Source organism: Molothrus aeneus, assembly GCF_037042795.1.
Source record: "Molothrus aeneus isolate 106 chromosome Z unlocalized genomic scaffold, BPBGC_Maene_1.0 scaffold_33, whole genome shotgun sequence".
Classification (NCBI taxonomy): Eukaryota; Metazoa; Chordata; class Aves; order Passeriformes; family Icteridae; genus Molothrus; species Molothrus aeneus.
This window is the reverse complement of record NW_027098761.1, coordinates 1,612,960-1,640,722: the sequence shown is the minus strand read 5'-3', so window position 1 is coordinate 1,640,722 and position 27,763 is coordinate 1,612,960. Positions and strand designations below refer to the sequence as shown.

The 27,763-nt window shown below is 47.7% G+C and overlaps 1 protein-coding gene across 1 annotated transcript in view; it reads left to right on the top strand.

Annotated features, from left to right (window-relative positions):
• The first annotated feature begins 14,892 nt into the window (after positions 1-14,892).
• LOC136569479 (serine/threonine-protein kinase PAK 3-like) overlaps positions 14,893-27,763 on the top strand; it is a 33,122-nt gene continuing 20,251 nt past the window's right edge. The window contains 4 exon segments of the mRNA XM_066569872.1: positions 14,893-14,937; positions 15,942-16,062; positions 17,671-17,778; positions 20,624-20,684. Of these exon segments, the coding sequence (XP_066425969.1) occupies positions 14,893-14,937; positions 15,942-16,062; positions 17,671-17,778; positions 20,624-20,684 (335 nt within the window).

Here is a 27,763-nt window from a genome sequence, read left to right as displayed (position 1 = left end):
AAATGAGGTTCTACATGATAGGAAATGGCCTGTGTCTCATGCTCCTCTCTTGCCACAGATGACAGAAGCAAGAGCCGCCTCTCCCCTGGCCCGCGCTGCTCCTGGAGAAGAAGCCAAAGAGGAGCAAACTGAGGTGGATGAGCGCCAGCCTCCATCAGTGGTCAGACCACCATATTCTCAACGTGTAAGTGCCAGTTGTGTGTGGTGCTGTCTTTAGTGCAAGGCAGAGCTGCAAGGTTTGGAGCAGGCAGCACTTTGCTGTTGCTGGCTGAGGATGCTGGGTGCTGGAGTCCTGCCAGGAGCTGGGGATTTCCTCCCGCTAGCGACCGCACAACTTGGCCTTTGAGCTGTCATGTTGAGGCAGCAAAGGGCTGGTGCCTCTGGGAGAGCATCTGGCTGCTTGGCTCAGGGAAGCTCTATCGCTTGGCTTCTGCAGTGCTATGGCCAAGGGCAAAGGAGGGAGTGCTGGAGGTGCCAGGCCTTGGTTTGTTTGTTTTCCCTTTCTGGAAAGGCGTGTTTGGCTTGTGAAAGCGGTCGGCACTTTCCTTGAGTAGTTCTTCACTTGTACAGTCTCTTTTGGGCCAGCTGTCTTTTGGCTTTTGGTGCCGGGTGTCGGCACAGAGCAGGGTGTCCCAGAGGCGCTTGCGCTCCAGAGCCACCAGCTTCTTCTCAAAGTCCAGCAGGCAGAGCAGAGCCTTCATGGCCTGCACTGCAAACCTGTGTACAGAGCAAAGGCGAGGTGACGCTGGGAGCACTGGCCCTGGCCACAAGGGCATGGGAAGGACAGGGCGACTGAGACCTGTTGGGCTTTGTGGGAAGGCAGTGTTCCTCCCGGCACGCTCTCCAGAAGTTCTCAACCTCCTCTGGCATCTGCTCTGTGGTGACAAAAACTTGGAAGAGCAGAGCCACAAACAGGCGGGCAGAATGAAGGACTAGTGCCTCGTGCCACTCGGGCATGTGGACAGTCTTCCACAGCACCACAGTTGCCTGCAAAGGAGAAAGCACCCCGAGGCAGCAGTCAGTGCCCAGGTGTCCATGTTGCAGGGCCCAAGGGGAGATGCAGTGGGAGCAGCCAGCCTGCTCCCCCTGAGTCTGCCCCTAGCCCAGCTTTCGGCCCAGCGCCTGAGGCAGGGAGGTGCGGGACAGGGAGAGAGCATGGAGAGCTGCTGGAGAGGTGACCTGGAGGGTGAGCAAAGGCCAGTTCTAGAAACTCACAGCCAGGGCAAAGATGGCCTCGTCATCCCCACTGTAGAAGAACATGCTGTAATGCGGCCGGTCCTCTGTCACAGACAGGAGTGCTGGAAGCACCTTCTGCACTGCGGATCCTGAGGAGCCGATGGTTCTCCACATCAGTGCAGCAGCTCTGTGGGACCAGGGCTGCGCGTCAGTACCGTGCCCCGTGCGGCTGGGTGGGGCCGGGTGACAGAGCCCCGGTGCCCTGAGGGGCAGGGGGGGGCATGGCAGCAGGCTCAGGAAACAGAGGGGCCCCAGAGTCCTGGAGCTGTCCGCCTGTCTGGCAGACCCCACTGGACAGGCTGGACAGGGGGAGGGCCCTAGGGGCCACTGAGCACCAAGCTCTCGAGGCAGTTGTGCTCTGTACCTGTCACAGGTTGGGGCACAGCGCAGGAGGCTCATCACCACATTAGCAGGGTGCTCTTGGGCCAGGCTCAGAATGTCCCTTTGCAGCCCAGCGTCCACAGTGAGACGGGACACGAGTGTCTGGTGAATGTCCCTCACCATGGCTGGCACCTAGAGGAGGCATGGGGAATGCATGGAGTGCTGTGCAAGGGGGCAACTTGCCCAGCTTCCCCCAAGAAGTGCTTGCCTTCCCACCCCACTTTGCTGGCTTCAATGGCTGAGGGGGCCTAGCAGACGTAGCTTGAGGGGCCACAGGATCCTGGGAGGCCTTCAGCCCTGGCCCCAAGCTGCTTACCTGCTGCTGAGATGAAAAGAAATCCTGAGTGGGAGCAGGAACCGCAGTGCAAGTGGGCCTGATGTTGGTCTTTGAGAGGGCCCACGTGCTTTGAGTCCTTGCGTCCTCACTCAGGGCCGTGACAGCCTCTGGCCTGCCCTCAGCCATTGCCCTGACAGAGTCTGCTGCCTGCTCAGGGGAGGCTGAGCTGACATCAAGCTCTGCCCGCAGCTTGGCCGTGCCCTCGGTTGCTGTGGCGCTGGTGTTTCTGCACCGAAAGCACAGGAACCTCCGCAGTATCTGCAGCAGAAGGAAAGGCAGGAAGAGAGGGATGTTCCGTGGCCTGCTCCAAGCGCGGCACTGGGCCGAGCAGTGCCAGCAGGCCCGGCCCAGGTGGGGATGGCCGCAGGTACCTGCGCTGCTCTGTGGAAGCGGCCGCGAGTGGGGTCCTGCTCTCGTGTCCGATCCTTGCCCGCATCTGGCAAAGAATGAGTGCAGCCAGAGCTGAGGGGCTGCGGGAGAGGCCCGAGAACACGGCCCAGCCCTGGCAGGGACAGCCCCCCGGTGGCCAGGGGATGGAGCACGGCTTCTGGGGGGCAGCCCCAGCCCCTCTTCCGTCCTGTCTGCGGGCTCGTCCACAGGGGCTGGGCCGGCCACAGGCACCAGCCCTGCGGCCCAGCTCTGCCACTCACCGTCCTGCAGTGGCTGCAACTGCTCCGGCTCTGCAGGCTGCTGCACTGGGAAGGCTGCAGGGCCTTTCCTTTTCTTCCCCCGAAGCACCTTGAAGAGGCTGAGCATTCTGCCTGCCATCCCGCTTTCTGACCTTGAGGACACTTTTGAGCCAGATGCCTGGGCAAAGGTCTGAATCAGTGAGCGCCTTGCAGGTGCCTGCGACAGAGAGGCCTCAGGAAGGCTACAGGACAGCGCGTCCTGCACTCTGGTCTCGAGGCCTCCTGCCACAATAACAGGAGGCTCCTTGTGAGCAATGGAGGTCACTGAGTCCTATGGCCTGGCCACGAGGGCACCGCCACAGGGATGGCAGATGCCTGGGAAAAGCTCCGAGTCAGGAAGTCCTGCAGTCTGGCCACCAGGCCAGCCACAGGAGTAACGCCTTGGAAAAGCTGTGGGTCAGCGACGAAAGAGCCGGCTGTGTGGGGCTCCTCACAGCACAGCTCTGGCACGTCCTGTCTCGTCACATCCACCAAGCACTGTGGCGTTGCCTCATCACCGCCAGCACCCATGTCACCACGTGTCACAAAGGGTCCTGTTCCATTCCGTTCCATGGTAACCATGCTGCGCCGTGTCAGCAAGGGCCCTTGGACACGCTGCCAAGTGCTCTGGGGCCACCCCCACCCTGCCCAAAATGCCTCTGATTGGAAGAAATCCATTGCCCCAAGTGTCTAAGACACACCAAGCCCAGCCAAGTGCTCAGGAAAGGACTCTCCGTGGTGCCTGGCCAGCACAGCCCAGCTCGCTGCTGGCTCTGGAGCAGAGCAGCTTCCAGCAAGCACAGGGCAAATGCATCTTGCCAAGAGTTAAGGCACACCAGATAGGGGAGATGGCATGAATGTGTGCATCAAGGCCTTTGAATTCACAGCTCCCCAAGAGAGCTTTGGGGCACTCGGCTGGACAAACACGATCCGGCTCAGACCTGTGCTCAAAGGTGGGCAACAAACCCTGCTGCAGGTGCTTGGCTTGGTCTCTGCAGGCCCAGGCAGATGCCAAAGCTGCTCTTCACATCCTTCCCCTGCCCCTCTGCCAAGTGCAAGGGGCCTCAACTACTGAAGGAAACACAGGGAGTCAAATGGAGACACTTGCACCTATCTCACTGGGGGCTCCTGGAGAAGCAGTTTCCTTGGGAATCAAGCCCCTCTCTTCCAAGGGCACTTCCCCAAATTTGTACATTTCCTGGGCAACACCAACACACTCTTAAGTGCGGGGTGTGGAAGTTCGTGGACATCACACCATGACCAATATGATCCAGCAAAGCCAAATTTATTATCCCTAAAAAGACTATATTTATAATAAATTTCCACTGTCCACGTGTCTCTAGCTAATACATGATTGGTTAATCCTAGCTGTTCATGCATCTAAAATAGAATGCTGATTGGATCATCTAATTTTTTATGCATCTTGCTGTGGTTGTCTGGCCCACCCATGGCTCACTTTCCCAAGCTTGCTGACAAACTTGCTGAGTCCTGATGACTCTTCTTGTATCTTTTTCAAGGATATACCGAGCCCATTTCTGAATATGTCCATAATTCATTCTTTGTGAACGTGTTCATTGTCCATTATTACAAGCAGGCTGGATTGTGCATTGGCTGAATATGGCCATTGTCTTGCAAAAATTCCTCAACCTGCAAAATATTCTCAACACTTAAGAAACCCTGGCAAGGCTGAATTGCTTGTGCTCCTTGCAGCACAGGCACTCCAGCTGGAGCACATCTTCCTTCCCCCGAGGCTGTTTCCATGCGTCACTCCAGGCGTGCAGCCCCGGGCCCCTCCAAACATGAGCTGCCCGCTGCCTCTGCACGTGCCTGAGCTCCTGCCTGCGCTCAGGGCAGCAAAACCGGGCTGTTCCCGGCCAGGGAGTGGAGCCCTGTTGTTGAAGATATTTTGCAGGGAATTTGTGCCTGATGTCAAGCATCTGTTGAATGCTAGGGGCAAACAATGTCAATTTCCCAAAATAGCACAGTCCTCCTAATGCTTTCTGAGGAATCGCAGGCTCAGCTTTATCTCCACAAATGAGAAAAACTCCAGGAGGTAACATCCTTGCAGATTTTTGTTTCAGGGATACAGACCAGGTCCATTTGGCAGAGTATGCCGTGGTATTGTAATACCAGGAAGAAAGAGGAGATATCCAAGTGCTGTCGTCGCTGGGTTTTCCTAATTTCTCCCTAATCAGCTCTTTACCCTTGTGGTACTCAAAGAACAAACAATAATTTCCTGGCACTGATCCCAAAATATCCAATTCCTGCGGTCACTGGCTTGTAGTATTTAAACCTTGAGCGATTGTAAATGCCTGAACTCCTAAAGGATTTCTAGGGATCCTTTGTTTTTCACAGCAATTTTCTGTGATCATCCCATTTTGATTAGTACACCAATTGGACCAGGCCTTACTTAAGTTGCCATAAATGTGAGCTCTGGTCCAATTTCCGAATTCTTCCACTGAGTCTAAAGGAATTCCAATTAAACAGGTGCAAAATGGATGCGAAGGTGTAGCTAGTGATAAGCAGAAAGATTCTTGCCCTCTTCTGGTAGCCTGTGTAACCCTCATGTTAGCTCGCTGCTCTATATTGTATACTCCCTGCGTTTCCTTAATCACTCCACTAAGCAACATTGTTAATATTTGCCAGGCTGGTGCCATTGTTGCCCTTGTCATCCATCACGCCTGCACTTTGCCCAAATTGCTTTAGCTTGTTCTCACTCAAAATCTCTAAAGTGACGTATTTGTGGTATTGCTATTCTTACTCTCCATTCAGCTATTATCTTGCTCTCTAGTACAATTTGGTTTACTACAGCAATTAAAGCAAGTTTAAACTGCAACCACAGTAACAATCTTTGCTTATGTATTTCTATCAAAGATACATCTTGGAGAAAACTCTGATATCTTCTTGAGTTACGCCTTAAAGATTTAGCTCATGCCATTCTCAGGGTAATAGTGTTAAGTGTGTAAGAGCAGTTATTGCATATTAGGTTAATAGGCTTAAATTTTTGCTTTTTCCCTCGGACCACTGCTAAATGATGTTCTTGACAAACTTGTCGCCAAGTAAAAACTTGTTACGCTTTACACAACGAACATTAAGCCATGGCTTACATGCACACCATGCAGATATCAAGCATTTCTATCTGATTTACAGCTTGTGATGGAAGTGAAAGTAAAAGAAGTCTGTCTACATCTAACCTGTGTGTATTAAGCTTATGTGGAGTTGCTAGTACTTCCTCTGCATAGTCCAGCAAATTTGGTAGATATTCTAACCATTGTTCAGCGGTCAGCTGTCGAAGAATTGGATTCAGGGCTGTCTGGAGTCAGTGCTTTTGCCGACTCTCCGCCTCTGGGCACAACATGGGTTGAGGACGGTGCTTTCAGATAGGGATTCACCCCCGTGGCTGGAATCCAACGAATGCCTTTATCTGTAAGTAAGCACATAGAAGCTCTTCCTCTTAATTTGACTGTAGCTGGTCCTTCCCACACCCCTGTTTCTGGACTTTTGAACATGACCTGAATGCCATCAGGCAATTCCTCACTTGGATTACGTGTGAGGGCATGATGCACAAGAATAGGTGGATCTTCCCTCTCCTGTTGTTCTAAGGGAATTAAGCACAAAAATGGCTTTAGCTGTTTTTTCCTCAGGGGATAAGCCTGGAGTTCCCCCTTTTTGTTTTCCCAGCATGCCCTTGAATGTCTGATGGGCACGCTCAATAATTGCCTGTCCAGAAGGATTGTGAGGAATACCAGTGTCACGTCGAATACCCCACAAATTACAGAAACATTGGAATCTTAAGGAACAGTACGCAGGACTATTGTCAGTCTTAATTGCTAAGGGGATACCTAATATGGCAAAGCAATTGTACAAATGTTTCTCAACATGACGTCTCACCTGTTAAGGGAGTAGCTCATATAACTCAAGAATAGGTATCAATGCAAACATGGACAAATTTTTTCTGACCAAATTCTGCTACATGAGTTACATCCATTTGCTATAATTGCAAGGGTTGAGTACTCCTAGGGTTAACACTAGTGCTTAAACTAATGTTATCTTGTTGACAAGTCAGGAGAGGATCGCACAATACCAGAAGCATCAGTAAGGGGAATAGCAAATTGTTTACCTAACATTTTTTCAGCTTGATGAAGAAATGCATGGGAAGTTTTGGCTTGCTGAAATTTATCAGAGTTTGGCATTGGCCAGACAGTGGCTACTAACCGATCAGCTCGAGCGTTACCTTCAGACAGACCAGGGAGAGCTTGATGACTACGAACATGAGTAATCAAGTATTCTTGCTGTCAATGATTTAGGGTTTTAAGCAATGGGCATAAAAAGGGAATACAAATGCTTATTAGTCACCTCCTTAAGTACTGCTCTTTCAAGGCATTGGACACAGCCAACTACATAAAGCGAATCAGAAACAATGTTAATGACCTCATTATTCCGATTTTCAAAAGCCCAAATCACAGCTTTCAATTCTGTTGTCTGCAACGTATCTTTTACCTCTCCAAAAATGACATGCTTTTTCCACACTTTGTCTTGCTGCCAAGTGCAGGCAGCCCTTTTGGACCTTTTACCTGCATCTGTAAATACTGCCTGCCCAGACACCAGACAGTCAAATCTCCAGGGTCTGTCCTCCAGACGCTGATGCTCCACTAAAGATAACACCCGGTGCCGTGGATAAGTATTGTGAACTTCACCGTCATCTCCAGCCAAAGCTATCTGTAAAGAAACAGAATGTCTAATTCCCCATTCAAGAGACCAGTTAGCCATTGAATATGGTTCATGTCCCCAGGTTTCCAATATTCTCCCTCTGCCCTTCAAAATCAAATGAGCAAAAAGCTCCAGTCAAGTGGTAATAATTCTAGATTGTTTTACAGGTAAAAATACCCATTCCAAAAGAACGAAAGGATTAGCCTGACTTTTAACCCATGGACAAATCAAGGCAAAAGGATGCTTGGCATAATGGTCACCCTCCTTGCTCTGATTGATGATCATCAATTGAAATGGAACATGCTCGATCAGAGGATGTGCATGCCATGTAGCAACCTTTGCGGCAATGTGATCCAAGGCCTGCTGTTGTCTCTTATCCAGGCTCCGGCGTTCATCTGTCCGAGACGAAGTGCCTGGTAACTGTATTCATGGTGCAAGTTCTTCGTTAGTTATCCCACAGATAGGTCTAATCCATTGAATATGCCCCACTAACTTCTGGACATCATGTACAGTTTTCATCTCAGTTGTAATGGTGAGTTCCTGTGGCTTCACTACAGACTGATCAATCTGCCGCCCGAGATATTTCTGAGGAGCAAAAGATTGCACCTTATCAGGAGTAATTTTCAAACCCCTTTCCTCAAGCATAATTGTCATGGCTTTTAGAACAGTTACAGAGTCTAATTGTTTTCCAGCCACTGATACATCATCCATGTAGTGATAGATGATATACTCAGGGAATTGCTGCCCAACAGGTTTTAATGCCCAAGCCACATAAATTTGGCACATTGTAGGGGAACTTTGCGTGCTTTGGGGCAAAGAAATCCATTAATACCTTTTGTAGGGTTCTGCCTTCTTGATAGATGGAACAGAAAATGCAAAAGTATAGTGAACTTTACCGTCATATCCAGCAAAAGCTATCTGTAAAGAAACATAATGCTTAATTCTCGATTTAAGATATTAGTTAGCTAATGCTACAGCAATTGAATATGGTTCATGTCTCTAGATTTCTAATATTCTCTCACTACCCTTCATAGTCAAATGAGCAAAAAGTTCTAGTTGAGTGGTAATATTTCTAGATTGTTTGACAGGTAAAAATACTCATTCTATAATAACGAAAGGATTAGCTTGAGTTTTAACCTATTGATAAATCAAGGTGAAAGGATGCTTGGCATAATTGTCATCTTCTTTGTTCTGGGTGATGATCATCAGTTGAACTGGAACATCTTCAATCAGAGGATGTGCATGTGAGGTAGCAACCTTTGTGGCAATGTGATCTAAGGCTTGCTGTTGTTTTTTATCTTGGGTCTGGCATTCATCTGCTCGAGACGAAGTACTTAGTAACTGTATTAGTGATCCAAGTTCTTCATTAGTTATCCCACAAATAGGTCTTATCTATTGAATATCTTCTACTAACTTCTGGACATCAGGTACAGTTTTACATTGCAGTGCTAATGGTGAGTTTTTGTGGCTTTGTTACAGACTGATCAATCTGCTACTTGAGATATTTCTAAGGAGCAAAAGATTGCACTTTAGAAGGAGCAATTCTTATACTCCTTTCTTCTAGCAAAACTGTCATGGTTTTTAGAATAGTTACAGAGTTTGTTTTGCAGCTACTAACATATCATCCAAGTAATGATAGATGATATACTCAGGGAATTGCTGCCCAACAGCTTCTAATGCCCAAGCCACATAAATTTGGCACATCGTAGGGGAATTTTGCGTGCTTTGGGGAAAACAAAGTTCTTCATACTTTTTGTAGTATCCTGCCTTCTTGATAGATGGAACAGAAAATGTAACATTGACTAGTGTCTTCTGGATGCAAGGGAATGGTGAAAAAACAGTCTTTGAGATCAATGATCAATAGATTCTATGACTCAGGTATCATAGGAGGAGATGGAAGACCAGGTTACGAGGCAGCCGTACTTAGCATGACTGCATTAACAGAACGTAAGTCATGGAGCAACCTCCATTTCCCACTCTTGTTCGGGATGGCAAAAATTGGAGTGTTCCAAGGGCTAATGGATGCCTTTATGTGCCCTTCCTCCAGCTCTTCTTGCACTAATGGTTGGATTATGGGCAGCTTTTCCTTTGACAGAGGCCACTGATCAATCCACACAGGGCTATCAGTGGTCTAGCTGATTTTGAGGATCGGCTGCCTTCCAGTGGCCGCTGCGGCTGTGTAACAATGGTGGCTTTTAAGTGGCCTAACAGATCCCTTCCAAGCAAACCTAATAACCTACCAGGAGTTTGCATGACATAAGGCCTTGTAGATACCTTCACTCCATCTGGGAAAGTAAAAGTAATTACTTCCCTGCTCATCTGAATTGCCTGAGTCCCTCCAATACCTGCAATGCCTAAGGCAGAATTGACCAATGCCTAATGTTTTGGCCATATTGTGTTTGAAATGATGGTTACATCTGCTTCAGTGTCAATGATGAGTTTCTTTGTAATAGAATCACCATTAGGATGTGTCAAGGTTGCCTATTTGTCTGGTTTACGTCTTGTGATGTCTATGGCTCAATATATTTCTTGTTTACCTGTGGAACCAAAGCTTCCTGTTCCCCGTTCCTTGTAGTCTGTACAGGGGACACAAGACTTAAAAGGAATAAGCTGAGCAATTTGTGAACCTTTGGGAATAGATACAGGAGGGAAAAATGTTCTAACCATAATTTTAACAACCCCTTGATAGTCTGCATCAATAACCCCAGGAATTACATCCAATTCCTTTTTACTGGCAGATGATCTCCCTAACAGAAAACCACTAAGCCCATCCCCCAAGGGTCTTTTTACAGTAGTATCTATCAGGTGTACAGCAGAGTCCATGATGGCAACATCTACTGCGGTTTCCATGTCCACTCTGGCGCTTTTAGAAGTTGACGATCTGAGTGAGCAAAGTTCTCCTCCTCCTCCGTGGGAGGCTGAGCTATCCGGGCAGCTCTCTGTATTTTTCTTGGCACATGTGGAGATGGCGCGTTCCAAGGCCCGTTTCCCTGGAACCAACATTCTTTAGTATTGTGGTAATATTTTCTGCAGATAGAACAAAATTTTTTTCATAGTTTCATTGTTGATGAGCGACACTGACTCCTAACATGTCTGATTTTACCACATCCAAAGCACCTAATGTTGTTTCCTTCGGCTCTCTTTTGCAGTTTAGAAAGCAATGGCTTTACTGCATCCTGTACTGCAGCAGCTACATAGGCGGCTTTTTGTCTTTCTGTAGTTCTAGCCATAAGTTCCAGCATTTCTGGAACATCAGCTCTCTTCTTTAGTGTTCCCAAAATCTGACGAGTTTTATCATTGGCATTGTCAAAAGCAAACATATTAAACAATTGTAACTTTGTGTCTGAATCCAAATCAGGATGATCATAGATAGCTTCATGCAATCTGTCTACAAATTTATCAAAGTCCTCATTCCTTCCTTGGCAAATCTGTGTAGAAGACGTGGTGTGTAATTTTTCTGGAAGTGCAAGGGTAGCATTATATGCTAGTTGTTGGCTCATCTGTAAGACCAATGCTCTTAGGCTGGGCAGTGGCAGTAGCCCAGGGCCCTTAGCCAAGTAACTGTTGTGCTGTTAAACTATACAGAGGATCACCCTGCACTCTAGGTCTTGCTGCTTCTTGAGCACACTTTTCCTCCCAGCTTTTATGAAACATCACCTGCTGGTGGGGTGGCATTCTAAGTTTTATTAGGGTACGCATATCAGCTGGAATTAATGTGTTAGATGGAAAAATATACTGCAGAAGTGACTGTGCAGAAGTTGGGATTTTCCACCAAATTGTGAAATTGCAGCTCTCAACTTTTCTAAAATCTTCCAATCGAAAGGTTCTCAAACTCTACTTGCAGCATTAGTTACTGCAGGAAAAGCTTCTACATCATTTGAGAGAAAAGTCCCTTCTACAATAGCTTCTGGAAGAAGTTTTTTCTACTTTCATTTCCGAGCTGCTTCTATTTCAGGGTCACATTCCAACTCTAGTTCCACATTCTTTACAGCGTGAGAGGGAGGATTTTGTTTAACCGGCTCAAATGCTGGCTCAGAGACAAAATGAAAGGGTGGTAAGCGCTTCCCTGGGTGTCTGTCTGAACCTACTATCATTGGCAAGTCCATTTTCTCAAAAGAATAGTCTCTTTTGGGGACAACTGAATCCTTTTGTTGAATTACCAATTTTTGCAAACTGTCTACTAAAGATTTTAAATCCTCTTTGATAGAAGCACCATTCATAATACGTCTTCTTCCTTATCCTTTTAACTTACAGCATGTTTCGCTTCTGTTATCAACAGCTTTGTAACTCTGAGTGCAACTGTCCTTTATTCTGCAACCTAACCCCCCCAAAGAGGCAGCAGCTTCTTCATTCTTGCTCTGAGCTGGAGGAGCAGTGGGTGTAATGCTCAATTCTGAGCTGAGGGCTTGCATTGGGGTACCTGGTGATGTATCTTAATCACCAGAGGCACCCTTTTGTAATAATGCTGAGGTGCATTGCTTAGCTTATCCTTTCCTGACTCTTTCTTGCACTTCTGCATTACAGTAAATTACACCGTTCCTTCAGCTGGTGTCTGCGTCTGCATCTCTGACCCTCTCCACCATCAAAACAAACACACAGCCAATTTAGCATGAGACCTGCCTCTCTGCCAGCCCATCTCTTGGCAAACACCCCTGGTGGCCATCTCCACCAATGAAATTCCCACTTTGCAACTTCCTTTTCTGCAGGCAGGTGAGAAAAGGAGCCACTCCCAGTTCTGAACACCTCCAGAAACCAGCTGCTTTCAGAAGTCACAACACTGAAATATCAACCTCCTTCCTTAACCTGCCCACAGGGAGCTCCCACCAGGAGGCCTTTTGTCCAAGGATACCCACAGAAGAGCTTGAGGAGGGAGCAGTTTGAAACACAACTGCTTCAGAGTTTAAAGCTGCCTTTATCACATGGGCACACACCAACCTGTCCCAAAGGGAAAGCAGGCAGGAAAGAGAAGCTCCCCTCCCACAACAGCAAACTCTGTGCTTCCTTCTGTTCCAGCTGGAGAGTGGAGGCCATGGGCTACACCTCACTTTGGGAAGGAGCCTGGGGAAATGGCCTGATCTGGGAGGGCAGCAAAAGGAATTCCCCAAGAAGTAGGAAAATATTCTCTGGAAGCATTAGATTATGACAATATTTCTGGAGGAAAGCAAAAAAAAAGAATAATTGAAGTATTTCAAGAAGTGCCCAGACTGAAATTTGTTTGCCAAGACGACAACCCCAAAGTCTCTGTGGTGTGTCAGGAAGCTCAGGAATGAACCTGCAAGGCTTGGATAAACATCACTGGTGTCCGTCCCCCAGAGCACAAGCAGCTCCCCAAGAAGACTTCAAGATTAAGGGACAAAGCTTCCCCCTTCAGCTCTCCACAGCAGCTCTAGGGAGTCTCTCTCCACTGCAAGATCTCCTTTGTCAGTCTGCAGTGACAAGAGTTGGCTGCAGGAGGCATTTGCATTGGAGCTCTCCCCAGATGGGGAAAGAAAAAGAAGAGGAGATTCCTGAGGAAAGAAAAAGGTAACGCTGTTTGGGAAGACACCAGCATGAGTTCACTACAACTCTAGGCCAGAAATCCCTGGAAGAAAGCAACATCCATCCATGGGGCAGCACTTTGGCTTTGATATCAAAGCTGACAAAATTGCTGCCCCTTCCTGCTGCTGTAGCTGACTCCAAATCACGAGAAATGTGCCAACTCTGGCAAAGACAGGTAGACATGCTGAGATAACACCAGCTAGTGTGCTGAAAAGGAGTCCAAATGAATGTTTTCTAACCCCCCCTTTTCATCCTTTCCGCAGCCAAGCCAGAGCAATGTCCTTCCTCTCTGTCCCCGATGGTTACCCAGGCACGGGATGCAGCGTGGGGACAGAGCCTGTCACTGCTCCCAGTGCTCTGCCCTGCCCATCCCTGCCTGCCTTGCCCTTCCCTGTCCTGCTGGAACCTTCTGTGCCATGCCATGCTGTGCTGAGCGCAGCCAGCGGTCACGCATTTTGGGAATGACCCTCCCCTGTGCCGCCCGCCGGCGTAATGAACATACCACTTTGTAACTTTGACTAGTCAGAGAGTCTTTGTCCCTGATTTTCAGTTTTAACAATTCAGGGAGCTTTTGTTTTCCCTGACAGAAGTACAGTTGCTGCCAAGGGAAACACACCCAAAGACCAAGAGTGACCCAGCCTTCCCTTTGCTTCCCTTTTCCTTCCCTCACTGCTACACAGCGCTCTCATACCAGCACCTCAGTGCTGCCTCCCCTGAGGATTCAGAGCTGCCTCCAGGCCCTTCCAGGCTAAGTGCAGGTGCTCAGGACTCTGAGGTTTTCCTAGCTTCTTGGGAGGAGGTGTTTGCTTCCTCTGGACTTCTTGGGGTTTCATTGGAGGAACCAGGAACAGGCAAATTTCATCTCCACTGTGAGCTCTTCATTCTGCTTGTTCCCATGAAGCTTAAATGCCAGCCTGAGCTCATCGTTCCTACTGATTCCCGTAGACAATCACAGCCCTTCCATGGTCTCTCCAGAGAGGAGCAGCTGCACATCTTCAGAGCAGCAGTTGCCAGCCCTCAGCCCATCAGTGAGGGAAAGAGCTTCTACCCTTGCTTTCCAAGCAGGTCCTGGTTAATGACCCTTTAAAGTGTTTTCCTGCAGTGCTCTATCATGGGTAGATCTCAAGTGCGAATCAGGTAGAAGGTGTCAAGTCGCCTAGGAAGGGGGACCTTGAAAACAGAAAGATTCTCTGCCTGCTTTTCCTGTCCTTGCTGCAGATTTGGAGGGTGTTCTGGGCATTTTCCAGAGAGCCTCTCTGTAGGGGTACAAGGGCAAGGTGAAAGATATTGCCTAACAAGTGGTCAGTGTAAGGTGCACTCTCCTCTTTCTTTGAATGAAGCCAGACTAGGACTCTGATAGAATATTGCAGATGTTTAAGACTGCCTGCCCTGCAAATCAAGGCGTGCCATTGAAATGAGCTCTGTGTGCCCCACAGCAGCTGCAGCTGCAGAATATGGCCTCACCCTCAAGGTTGTTTTTAGAATGAACTCACAGCAGAAGTTTAGCACGCATGTCTGCAGGTCTTGGCTGTTCCTGGGTGAATCCATTTTCTGTGGTCTTTTTTAATGAGAAACCAAATGTAGCCAAATCCCAAAGGTGCTGGGAAAATGCAAAAGGCTGTGATTATAAGATGATTGTGTGTGTGTGTGTGTGTGTGTGTGTGTGTGTGTGTGTCTATATCAGATTTAAAATCCATGCTTTAATCTATGTAACATGTCAATTAGGATAAATATTTTTAAGAGGAAGAACTGACTCCTCCAATCCCCTGGGAAGTCTGAATACATTTCTGGAACAGAGGTTGCTGTGTGCTTCCTGTGATGTTTGATGCAAGGCAGCACTAGAGCTCTGCATCCCAAAGACACATCGTGGAACCTGACCAGTGTGTTTGGATTCTTGCAGCCAGGCCAGACACTTCAGCCCCCAGCACTCCAGGTGGCAGTGCAGGTTCTGCAGCATGGACAGCCCCCTGCCGGCTGTGCAATACTCCTGGGGAAGAGGAATTGCCACCCCTGGATCTGGACATGGTGCTTGAGATGCTGGAGGAGATGTTTTCTCCCTATGCTCAGGTAACTGCATTGGGCAGGGAAGAAAGGGAAAGGGGCTGGACTGAGAGCTTGTGAATGTTGTTGCTTGGCTGAGAAGGAAAAGCTTCTTGAGTTCAGCTCTGAATGGACCGGGAAGGCTTTGCTTGGTAAAGCAAGACTTCCTAAAGAAGAGGGAATGAAAATGTCATCCCTGAGTAAGGATGAAAAGGTGTGAGCCTGTGTTGGCCACGTTTGGGTGCTTGTTTTGCTGGGAAGAATCCCTGGTGCAGGGGCATTTGTGGTGAGGAAATGGAAGCTTGGTAGGTTCTAAGAGGCTTTGTTTGATGGGAAAGAAGAGAAGAGTGTTTGGAGAAGGGGCACTGAAGGCCAAGTGTCCCGTGCAGGGAGGGGCATGCCAGAGGTGCCTCTGTTGCAGCAGCAGATGCGGGCTGTGCCTCTTTTGGCTGGGAAGGCCAAGACAAAGCAAGGGCTGGGCTGCAGCTGCTGCTGCTGTGTGAGCCCTGCCATGCGTGTAGGCGCTCCCAGAGCCGTGGCTGGGGCTGGGCTGGAGCTGCACTTTCTTGTCCTCTCAGGAAGTTGCTGCCTGCAGTCCAGTTTCCATCTGGGAAATCCTCAGCTGGGCAAACTGGCCAGTCTTGCTGTCCATGTTGCAGAGCTCAGTCCCCTTGCTCTTGGGCATCTCTGTGGGAAGAGATGTGTGTTCCCATGCTGTCTCTGCCAAGCTGCAGCCTGGATGAGACTGCTGTGCTCAGGGCTGTGGAGGGAGGAGCACATCCCTGTGCCAGGAGCTGGCAGGACTCCTTCCTTCGCAGCCATTCCATGTGTTCAGTGTCACCCCCATGTTCAACCCTGTCAGCTTTGACAGCTTTTGGACTGTGTTTGAGAAGTCACATCTTTTTGACTGTTGAAGGCCTTTGGGGCCCAGAGTTCTTGTTAGGAACAAGGGATTAAGTGTGTGAGCCATTGGACCAGGTATTTCGTGTAAGTGGTGAGAAGGGTTTCTTCCTTTCTGTTTCTCTTTCAAGGGGAATATTAATGTTGGCCCCGAGTCTTCAGGAGGGGAGCCTGTGGACAGAGCTGCAGCAGAGGGAGCTTTGGCTGGCACCGAGAGCTGCAGGAACAATTCCCAGGAGCCCGAGGAGCTTGGTAAGGACAGAGCCCCCAGTGGTTTAGAGAGGTGTGAGATGGCTGCTCTGAGCCTGCCTCTGGCAGCAAGGGAGATGAGAAGAGTTGAGTTCCTGTCTGCAGGCTTGGTGCTTCCTGGTGCCTTGAGTTCAAATCCTGCACGGGCACAACCTGCCTGAGCCCTGCCCTCCATGCTTCTCCAGAGGCTCTGACACCGAGTCCTCTGCTGTGGCAAGAGAGCAGGGAATAAACCTGACCTTGTGGGACTTGTGTCACCAACTCGGGTGTCCCAGTTTTGTGCTGATGTCCATGGATAAGTTTGCTGCAGGGTGTCAGTGCTCTGGAGGCAACACTGAGTGACTCTTGAAGCAAGAGAGGAAAAGCCCAGCAAAAAGCCAGTGTAGAAGGCTGAGGTTTTTGTCTCCAAGCATTAAATCAATGTAATACCACCAGTCTGCTGATAGGTGTAGTGAGATACATTAAAAATACAAGGAGCAGAAACTCTGAGGCCAAGGAAATCATTAGTCACAAGTCCAGTAGCTCAAGGAAAAACTGAAATTACCCCTTTAAATTAGCGAGAACTAAAGGAGAGAGAGAGCACTTTGGATCTGCATTCTTGAGCAAAGCTGGTGCAGCCTGCAGGCCTGGTAGGGAGCTCTTTCCCTCTGGGATGACCCAGAGCTGCTGGTTGTTTTGGAGGAGCTGCTGCTCACTGCAGAGGGCAGGCTGTAGATGGCAGGGAACGGTGCTGGTTCATAACTCAGCTCCCAGCACCTTCAGCTTCAGCCATTTCAGTGAGGACTGAGGTCTCTCTGTCAGCACAGAGAAAGAACCAGGCTGGGCTTCTTTGTGGCAGCTGGCACTGTCTGTGTTTCAAGCTCTCGTGGGGGCCCTTTGCACTGTGAGGGCTTTCAGTGTATTGGGATACTTCAAAACTTCAAAAGTTGTAAACACTTGGAAGGAGTCTGGCTCTTTGAAGAGCAGGCTTTAAACTGCCAAGTGGGAGTCTGCCTTTCTGGCTATCTTTTACAGACTTTGATAGAAGGACAGTTACTTCCAAAGGGAAAGATGCACAGAGGCCAATATTGACCCAGTGTTCCCTTTGCTTCCCAGATTTCCACCTGATCTGCCTTGCCAGGAGGGCTATCCTGCGTGGGAAGAAGAATCAGAGGGGGAGCCTGTGACCATCAGGCAGGTGGAATCCCTTGGTGTATACATAGATTTATAGATTTCTACAGTTGTATTTCTATATGCATATGGTTACATTTATAGATTTATAGAGGTGTGTTTATATGTGCATATATATATATCCATCTATACCGTAAATTGATCTATATTGTTATAGATGGGATAGAATTAGTTACATTTCTAGATTTTGAGATTTACATTTATATATTTATAGAGTTGCATTTTGATGCCTACATTTAGACCATTACATTTCGATGCTTAGATATAGATTTAGAAATGTGTGTAGTTATTTCTTTAGAGGTATGTGGAATTTTAGATGCATAGATTGAGCTGTGTAGGCCTGGGGTGCATTTTTACCTCTTTCCCCCCTCGGCTGCCTTTTTCACCTCTTGCTTTTCCCCCGGTGCCCCCTGTGTCCCCTGTCCCTGTGCTGGGTCCCAGCTGGCGGCTGGGCCGGGCAGAGCAGCACTTCCAGCCCCGGCTGTCCCTGGAGCGGTGGGAGCTGCCGCTGGCCCCAGGCACTGTCCCCTGAGGAGCTGCTGAAGGACGGTGAGGGGGCTGAGGGGGCTGAGGGTGCTGAGGGCGGTGGCGCCAAAGGGACGGTGACCCTGAGCTGCTGCTGGGGCTGAGGGCTGTGGGGCAGCCGAGGGCCATGGTGGCACTGAGGTGACAGGGAAGTGGCACAGGCTGCGGGGTTGGCGGGTCTCAGGGGACGGGATGGCTCAGAAGGAACTGAGGGGGGTGAGAGGACTGTGAGGGGCTGAAGAAACTGAAGGGGGCTGGGGCTTCACCGAGAGCATGGCGGGGCTGAGGGGACGGAGGGGACCAGCAGGGAGCACAGAGAAGTCTGGGACTGCAGCTGTGCCAGGCCTTGGAAGCAATTCCAGAGCCTCCACTTTGGCCACAGCTGCAAGGAAGACCTTGAGGACAGCCAGAGACTGACGGGAGCCAGCAGGGAGGAGCTGAAGGCCGGCAGCAAGAGCAGTGAACGGGGACCTGCTGCTGCCAGCCTGGAGAGAGCCCGGCTGAGGCCACAGGCCCGGGGAGGCAGGCTGGGGCTGAGGCTGGCATGGGCTGTGGCTGTGGGCACTGCCCGGCGGGGCAGGAGCGGGCCCTGCCTGTGCTGGGGCTGCTCAGCGCAGCTGCCCCGGCTGGCACAGGGGCTGTCCTTGGGCAAGGCAGCTGTGCCAGCAGGGCCCGGGAGCTGTGCCGGCTCTGCCGGGCTGCCGGGGCTGCGGGACAGTCCTGCCGCGGCTGTGCTCACCACAGCCTGGCCCGCTTGGCTGCTTTCTCTTTCTGACCCCCCTGGGGAGGCCCTGACACATCGAAGTGCAGCTGCTGCCAAGGGAAACGTCCCCATACTCAGTCAGTGTTCCCTTTCCTTGCCAGATGTCCCATCTGCCGTTCCTGTCCAGGAGAGCCGCTCTGCACGGGAGGAGGAGACCGAGGGAGAGGCTTTGAAGATGGGGCAGCTGGGATCCCTCTGCTTGGAGTTCTATGGACTTGCACACAGGCAGTGGTAATTACATCAATCTGTACATATCTTGCTATTTGTATTGGTACATTTCTACATATATGATACTAACTATATTTCTAGAAACACAATACTTATTATATTTATTAATGTACTATGTATATATGTACAAATACATACATACACGTTTGCAGTTACATATTTGTGTGTAGGTGTATCTAGCTTCTTATGTATGTTGTAATATCTGTGTTTAGATTTCCATTTGTATACAGTTGTGTAGGTATCTATTCATATTGATGGAGTTTTTGGCATATGTCTTTTTAAAGAGGGATATTCCTATTTGTGTTGGTATATATGTCTATTTTTATATTTTTATATGTATATTGACCTATTGATATATGTAATTATATTTACATATATATAAAGATGTACAGCTGTATATTTGTATTGATGCATTTGTATGGATATTTAGCTTGGCACAATTTTTTTGTATTTATAGATAGGTTTGTCTTATATATCTGTTTAAATACATGTTGTATGTTATCTGTAATATTTAATCCATATTTGCATCTGTAGATTGTTATATATGTATTTATATATATTGGTGTCTACATATGGTTTTAGTTCTGTTTCAACATGTATGGAGTGTTCTAGTTGTATAATTCTATTGGTTCTATGTATAATTCTCTGAGTTGTTGGTACAGGATTACTTAGAGAGAGAATCCACATTTTTGTATTTCTATATGGGCTGTATGCTTGTAGTCGTTTGTAATAAATTAAGTTGTTAAATACCTAATTGATCTTTGTGTATAGGGAGTTGTTGTAGAGGTTGGCTATAAGTTTTTTTTTTTTTAAATGAAGTTGTATTTTTATATTTTTAACTAGACTGGCTGTAATAATCTAATGAATCTAATTCTAATGAATAATCTAATGAATTCTCAACCTAAGTTGAGATTTGTATTGTTCTGTATTGTCAATGTGGGTGTAGCAATTTGTAATAAATGACATTTTTCAACTGAAATTGATTCTCGTGTATTTGTGGATCAGCAGTGCAGCTGTGGCAATCTGCAAGAAATGCCATTTGTCAGCTGCGATGGGTGTTCTGTGATTTGTGCTCCCCAAAGCCATGAGCAGATGTAAATGCTGGAGGATTTTGGCCATGCAAATCTCCAGCCATGCCCAGCACATGCCCCACCTGCACTCAGGCTGGGCAAGGGAAGCGCAGATTTGGGCTGGCAGCAGAGCCCCCCGTTGGCTCAGAACTCGCTGCAGAGGCCTGCTGAGAAAACTCCTGGACTCCAGTGAGCGCAGAATCCAAGCAGGAGCCACCCGGGGAGGACAAATCCGCCCCCCATCCCATGGGCAGCTCTTTAGGAAGCGCTCCAAGTGTCCCTCTGGAGCTCATCCCTGACCAAAAGCCAGCAGGGATCCTGAGCCAGCTCCGCTGCCTTTGGCAGCACTTTGGCAAATGAGCTGCAGCAAGGGGGAGGCAGCAGTGACTGTGACTGCTGAAAGGCTGGGCATGAAGGAAGGGCCATGGACACAAGTGCTGAGATGCCCCAAAATCCAGAAGGAGGCTGGAGAACTGGGCATCAAGAAGATCTCACAAGTGCTGAAATGATGGAAGACCTTTGTGTGAAGCTTCCTGGAGGAAGTGACAGGGAGTTGCTGCTAGGATCAGCAGTAGCAGAAGGCAGCAGGATCTGCTCATTTTCCTGGCTCTGTTTCCAGGACACAGGCTGAGATGGGCCCTTCTCCCACAAAGCCCTTGCCCATGGAGGCTGCCGGGCAAAAGCAATCCCATTGCAAAGAGAGGCTTTGCAGTTGAAATCCACTGCCCTTGTGTTGAGGGGAGGAATGACTGCCCTGCCAAAGCACAGCAGCCGCAGGGCCCCTCTCAGCTCTGTGTGTGTGTTGCAGGCCTGCCTGAGGTGCCCGTGCTGCAACAGCTGCGAGAAGGGCAAAGTGACCTGATTGCATCGTTAGCACACCTACTGCTGGATCTGATGGCACACTTCCCCACCAGCCAGGGCCAGGCCTCGGCCAGAGCTCAGGCCTGGGCTGGGAGGAGTTTCCCCTAAAATACCCTACAGAAGCCCGTGTTCATGTCAGTTGGGAAAGTTTCCTAAAGTGATATGTTTCTTGCAGATAACTTCATGAGGTTATGCAGAGCTAGCATAAGTGTCTTTGTAGTCTATTTTTAGCTAAATACTGATGGGCTTGATGACCCCAGGATTCATCTTGTAAGTCAGCTCTGGCTCAGGCTTGCTGCTGAGGCCTCAGCACATCAGACACTGAATTTAGAGAACCTTTTGAGAAAGGTTGTCACCCCATTACTGCTTTTAGCCCAATACTTCTAGTCCTGATAAATTTGAATTCTTCCTGTGCATTCTGGCAAACAGACCATCTAAAATTTTCAGTGTTTATCAGTGTTTAAATTCTATCCACCAAGAGAAACCCAGTCACTTCCAAAAGGAGCTTGAAATAAGCTACTATTTTAAAGCAAAACCAAGAATTTTTCTTGCTAAGTGAGAAAAAGAGTTTCCAAAACTCCTCTGTGAAACTAATGCAGATTGTTTGAAGTATCCTTTTCCTGCCAGGAGCAGAGGGACGCCAACCTGGGCAGTGTGCACATAAGCTCATTTCAGTAGAAAGGTGATACAAGAGATGCTGGGGATGGACAGAGGGGCTTTGCAGTTCTGAGGGGCTGTTCAGTTCAGGTTGCTGTTCTCAGCTGTAAAAGGAACTCTTGCTGCTGTAGCAAACTGTTTGAAGATGCAGACAGTTTGTTCATGAGCCAGGTCCTGGTTGAAGAAGCATTTGTTCCCCAAAATCTACCAGCAGCATTACCACACCATACTTTAGCCAGCTTGCTGCCAGAACCTGTAATCCCAGGAGCAACTTCCAGGGAAAGGGGAGTGGGTTCTACTCTCATTCCTTCTAACAGCTCTTACACCATGGCAGGGACTCTCAGCAGCCCAGGTTCCCCTCGGAAAGGCAGGATGCCGGGTTCCTTCTCACTTTTCAGGATTCCTCATCATTTACAAGCTTTACTCAAACATTCTGAATGTTTTCAGCAAGATAATGAATCGTATGAGAGCCTGGGATGAACTCCTTTCACTTTGTATCTGGTATTTCCTGCAGGGAGGGGATGGAGGAAGGCAGGAGATTCCCTGCTTCACAGAAGGGACACCCATGAGACAAACCTCTGACAGGTGCACCTTCCATGCAAATTAGGTTTACAGGGAAAACACTAGACCCTAGGAAGAAATGTCACAAATCAATAACTTCCCATTTTGATTTCAGGAGCAGACTTCAAATGCAGCCTCCAAGCACAGGGAGCACTGAGACTCTAAGCCACACGACATCTCTGCCAAAATTCCCAGCAGCCATGACAAAATGACTGCAGAAATAATGCAGCGTCCTGGCCCTCCTGATGTGTCAGGAATAAGCCACTGGGGATACAGCCAGAGGGACAAAAGTTGCTCTAGCTGAGCACATTTTGAAAGGAGAGGAAGGAAGAAATTAGGCGTCTCTACTGTTGAAGTTTAAAGCTTGTGAGAAATGTTTCCAAGAACTGGACAAAGAATGGGAGAACAGACAGACAGGACCAGAGGCAGGAGAACCAGAAAAATCAACCAAACACCAGCTTTAGTAAGAATTTGGGCATAACAAGATTCTTTGTGGTAAAGCTGCAGCAAAGGGACGCTGAAAGTCCTTTTCTGAAAAGGGCAATGACAGCAATGCCTCAGCCTAGGGGAAGGTGAGCACATCAACCAGGGCTCCTCAGTGGAATGCTATTTCCTAAGGGTCTCCATGACCTCTCCTTTCTCCTCTTCTGGATATTTAGATGTGTTTGTTTGGGGCTAGGGTTTCCTAGTGCACCAGCCCTCAGGGGTTCTTGGCCTGGCTCAGGAAGATCACAGGCACCTAAGGAGTTGCTCCACTGAGACTACAGATTCATTTCCTTGGCCTCTATTGGGCCTGGTAATTGGGAAACTCTTCCCTGCCAGGAGCAGGGCCATTCCTTGATGGGATTTAATTAGCAGAGCCCTCAAATGAAGCTCTCACAAATCTCTGCTGCAGCTGAGCTTCCATCCCACCAAGGCAGCACTTCAGCAGCATGGTCCCACCTTGGCAGTGTGAAAGCGAGGGATAGGAAATTTCCTCTCAGGCACAAAGAACACATAAAAACTGAGGGCAAGACCAAAGGGACAGGGCTAAGAAAGGAAGCTGAAATAAACAGGGCAGGAGACTTTTTCTCCTTTCAATTCCTTTATTAAAAGTGATCAGCTTAAGACTGGGAGGCTTGATGGGTCTGCAGTCTCCATCATCCATCCCGGGGTGCCTTGGAGGAGAAGGAATGCACAGGGGGCACTGGGGGCAGAGCTGAGGGTCCCATCCTCACAAGAGCCATAGAGCATATCCCTGGTTTTTCAACTCTCCAGGGAGTCCCGGCTCGGGGTCTTGGTTTCAGATGAGGTTCGCTCAGGGTGAGGGGCAACAAAGGTTCTCAGCATCTCTGCAGGCTCAGCACTCTGTTCCTCATGTCTAGACATCACTCTAATTTCTTAATTCTGTATTGGCTCATTGTTTTTGGGGTCTTCTTGGAAAGTTTGATGAGGTTCCCATGGCATGCTGGTCTCCAGGCTATGTTGCATTCTCTCTGATGCCCCCCCCCCCCACCTGTCCTCCCCTCACTGTCTGGGCAGAAGTACAGTTTAGCCCCAGGCAGGGCTTTACCAGTACAAAAGGAGCAATTAGTTACAACAACCCGTGATTACAATAACAAAACAGGTACAATTCCACCTTGGCAACAACTAGTCTAACTGGTTTTGTAACTCTTTTTCTTCCCAAAAGAAATTGGCAGATTTTTGTTTATAACAGTCCCCCCTCTTTTCCTTTGATCCAGCTTAAACTTAAGCTCACATCAACTTGCAATTCTTGACTCATGAGCTTCATATTTCTTTAATTTTTTTTTAAATAAATTTCTTGAGCACTCTGGTAATCATGATTATTCAACTTTGTTACTTTTCTTGGGTTTTTTTTTCAGGTTAGAATTTTTTGAGATTTTTAGCTTGGTCTGTAGGGCCAATACTATTATTTTAATGAAACAGGGAAATAAGCATAGTAAAAGGAGCAATCTTCCAAGTATACACACAGTGAGGAAAACTGCTTTTTCCCATACATCTTTTTTTGAAAACCTATAGATTATCTTACCAACTGGAATCAAGTGTAGGTGTTTGTTCTTGGTTATTTACACATGCTAGTTTTTTTTTTTATTTTGTTTGAGATGTTTCTAATGATTGCATTCTTTATCTCTAATACTGCTTGAAGTCTGATGATTCTATTTAACATAGATATTGGGGTCTGAACTTGGCCCTTAGCATTTTGGATTCTCTCAATTTCTATTGCACTTTGCTTCTTCTGTTTGGTTTTCTTAAATCATTGTGTATAGCAACTCCTAAACTTGATCCAGTTTCTTTGGGTAATAAGAAGAAAGCTGGTTTTGTCATTCTAGCGGTGCAGCTGCCAGACCAGTCTCTTGACAATTTAGTGTATGCTGTAGTACTAGAGATCAAAACCAGGTGTTTAAGGCTCTCTTGAAATGTGTTATTAGTTTCTGTTGGGCATTCCCAATATCTACACCGTTCTTTCATTTTCCAAAAGGGGTTGATCCCTTTTTCAGTACACTCATAACATTCATATACTTCATGGTGGGTACACTTGTCTCTTTCTTTTCTTTTCTCAACAGACTCTAATTTATTTGGATCTCTTGGGATCCACCGGGTAGCCGAATTCTTTACTGCTAAATACTTGTTACAAACCACCTTTCTTACTGTTTTTACCATTTCTTTTCTTTTGACTAGATCTACTGAGCTTGCTTCAGCAGCATCACATTCAAAGCACAACCAGGCTTCTCCTATAGGGCACTCTCCCAGGAGTGGCTGCCTAAAAGTGGCAGTATTCTGGGCTATCCCATACATTCTCTTATCTTCTTGATAAAGGACCAATTGGGAGAGGTTAACACAATTAGGCTTAGAATTGAGGTGGACTCTAGACAAGGAGCTCCCTTTTTCCTCCTCATAGAGGGGTTGGTAGCACTTACTGCACGGCTCTCCTGGGCTCCCCAGAGCACCACCAGCAATTAGAGCCATCATTACTACCCTTCCCAAGAGTCCGGTATGGGTCATCTTGCACAGCCTGCCCACCCGGCCTGGCCTCTTGGGGAATTTTACTGAGAAGAAGCTTCCAAGCTCCTTAGAGTCTCTTCTACCCGCTTCTCTGGTTAAACCTCTCTTGGTCTGTTCTCTACTAAGTTTGGTTTCTCTTAGGGGAGTGCTCTGTAGAGGATTAACTTGGATTAATTTTGAACCAAATTGGGGGAACTTAACCAGAATTACTTATTTACAGTCTTAAACTTTTTACAAATTTATTTTACACACAGAACTGTCTTGAAACATTTTAAGCTATGTTATGGTTCTGATACCAAACCCCTTTCCTGTACAGTTCAGTCTTTTGACTCTTCCTTCTGAGAGTCAACTTTAAGTCTTTTGGCCCTTTTATAACGGTGTACTCAGGTGAATTAACTTGTGATGTGGTTGACTCTTGTCCAGTCCCAGAGGTGAGAGTGGTGTGAACTCTGGCCCAATGCCAGAGGGAAAAACTGATGTTGAGTCTGGCCCAATGCCAGAGGGAGGATGGGATGGAGTCCGGTCCAATGCCAGAGGGACAAACTGATGTTGAATCCTGGTCCAATGCCAGGGAGTGAGAGTGATGTGGAGTCTGGTCCAATGCCAGAGGGACAAACTGATGTTGAATCCTGGTCCAATGCCAGGGGGTGAGAGTGATGTGGAATCTGGTGATGTGGGTTCAACTTTTTTCCTTTGGTTTGCACAGTTGAATTAGCAGTGAGGAGTATCTGAAACATGCTTTCAAATATAGGCATTAACGGTCTGCTATTTTATGATTCTATCAAAACTCAGTTTCTTCAGTTAATGCTATGTATAATTGACTAATTTCTCTTTTTCTATAGCTTGCATGTTTCTCTCATCAACTTCTGCATACTCTGTATTTTGCAGGGAGTTGTATTTCTGTTAGCTATCTTAACTCCAAAAGTGCTTTTATTCTCCTGTTTTTCTGTGTATTTAACTTACTGGTTTTCTGTTCTATTTTCAAGATCTTATCTATTCATCTCTTGCCTCTGTTTCTTACTTTCACTAACAGCTTAAATACTACTTTTCTTTCAACCCCTTACACTTAAATTTTTTCTCACACTATTTTTCAACACGATACACCTCCTTCCAAGGAGATGTGGTAAAACTTATAATGCACAATCTACATTACCTATAATTTAATTTGTCTACATTCACTGTCTTTTATTTCTCATTCACTTTCACACATTCCTTCACACCCTCAAGACACAAAGTGGATCCTTATTGCTAGTAAATTTCTGTGACCTCCCCCTCACCTTGGCTTTGGCCTCTAGGTCTCAGGATCTCTGGGCCTCTTGGAAAAGGGCTCTGACTCTGGTTGCCTCCGGTGCTCGTTCCCCTGTGAGGCTGTCTGTGTGTCACTCACGCTCTTCAGCTATGGCCCCCTCACACATCTGGGGAACACTGGCCTGGTGTGCAGGTCACACACACCCTTCAGCTAAAGCCCCACCTGCCTGGGGAACACTAGCCTGGTTTTGTTTGTGACTCACTCTTACACACACAATAAGACAACAGTAAGGTACCTTTTACTTTCACATCACTTATTACGAGTTGAGGTGTTACTGGCCAGTCCTGGTGCTATTGGATATCATTCCACTTAGCCGTTTCTCCACAATAATAGCAGTGTTGTTCACTCAAAGGGACTTGAGGTCTCTCCATCCCTCTGGTGCCTGACAGTACAAGAGGCCTATCCTTGCCTCCTTCTGGTGGGGGACCTGCCCACCCCACACTTTTTCTAGCTACCGCAACCATGATCCTAGCCTTGGCCTTTGCTTTTTCTTCTTCCTTCCTTAAATACACCTTCAATGCTTCTCTTAATAGCTCATTAATGTCATTTGCTTGCCAATCTTCAGTCTTTTCCAGTTTTCTCCCTATATCAGGCCAAGATTTGGTAACAAACTGGACCTTTAGTAGCAATTGACCTTCTCTGGTGTCTGGGTCTATTTTAGAGTACAGTTGGAAATTCTGCTTTAGGCGATTAAGCCAAGCAGCAGGAGCTTCATCCTTCCCTTGTGTACCCTCAAATGCCAATTTGGTATTAGTTCCTTTGGGAACTGACTCTTTGATCCTCCGTATTATCAAAGATCTATATTCCATCATGGCCTTCCTCCCTTCCTCCTGATTAGGGTTCCAGCTGGGATCCATTAGTGGCAATTTTTGTTCACCTGGTGGCACCTGGGGTCCCGGACGGTTGTCTTTATCCCAAATTCTTATGCCAGCCACCCTAATCATCTGGACCTCTTCTGGGGAAAATAATATATTTAGAATGGAACTCCTCTCTCCCTAAGTGTAGATATTTGGACCTAAGTATTGATCCACTTGGTTGGCTATGCCCGCTGGGTCCTCAACTAAATGCCCAAACTCTTTCTTGAATCCTTTCACCTCAGAAGCCGTTAGAGGAGCATTCACAAAGCCAACACCTCCCACTACTCCTCCCATAGGAACTTCTCTGAGGGGAAAAAGTCTCTCTGCCTTGGAGGTCCTGGATCTGGTACTACAGTATGGCCCAGACGCCAAACTACTCATTTGAGAGATATGAGGATTACCCTAAACTTTCTGCAGATCAGCAGGTGTATTTGGTGGTAACTGTTTAGCAGGCAAGGAGGCATTTGTGTCTCAACTAAGAGAAGCAATAGGAGGGGGAGAAGAGCTTGAGTACATATTAAGTGGAGCTGGAGAAGGGGTGGAGAATGCAGCAGGTGGAGTAGGCATTTGTAGTGGTGCAGAAGGAACTGGAGGAGCTGAAGGGGGTGATGAGAGAGTGGTTACTAGGGGAGATACTGGGAGATACCATAGGGGAAGCCAAAGAGGTAGAAGAAGGAATTAGAGAAGGCGGTAGTGAGAT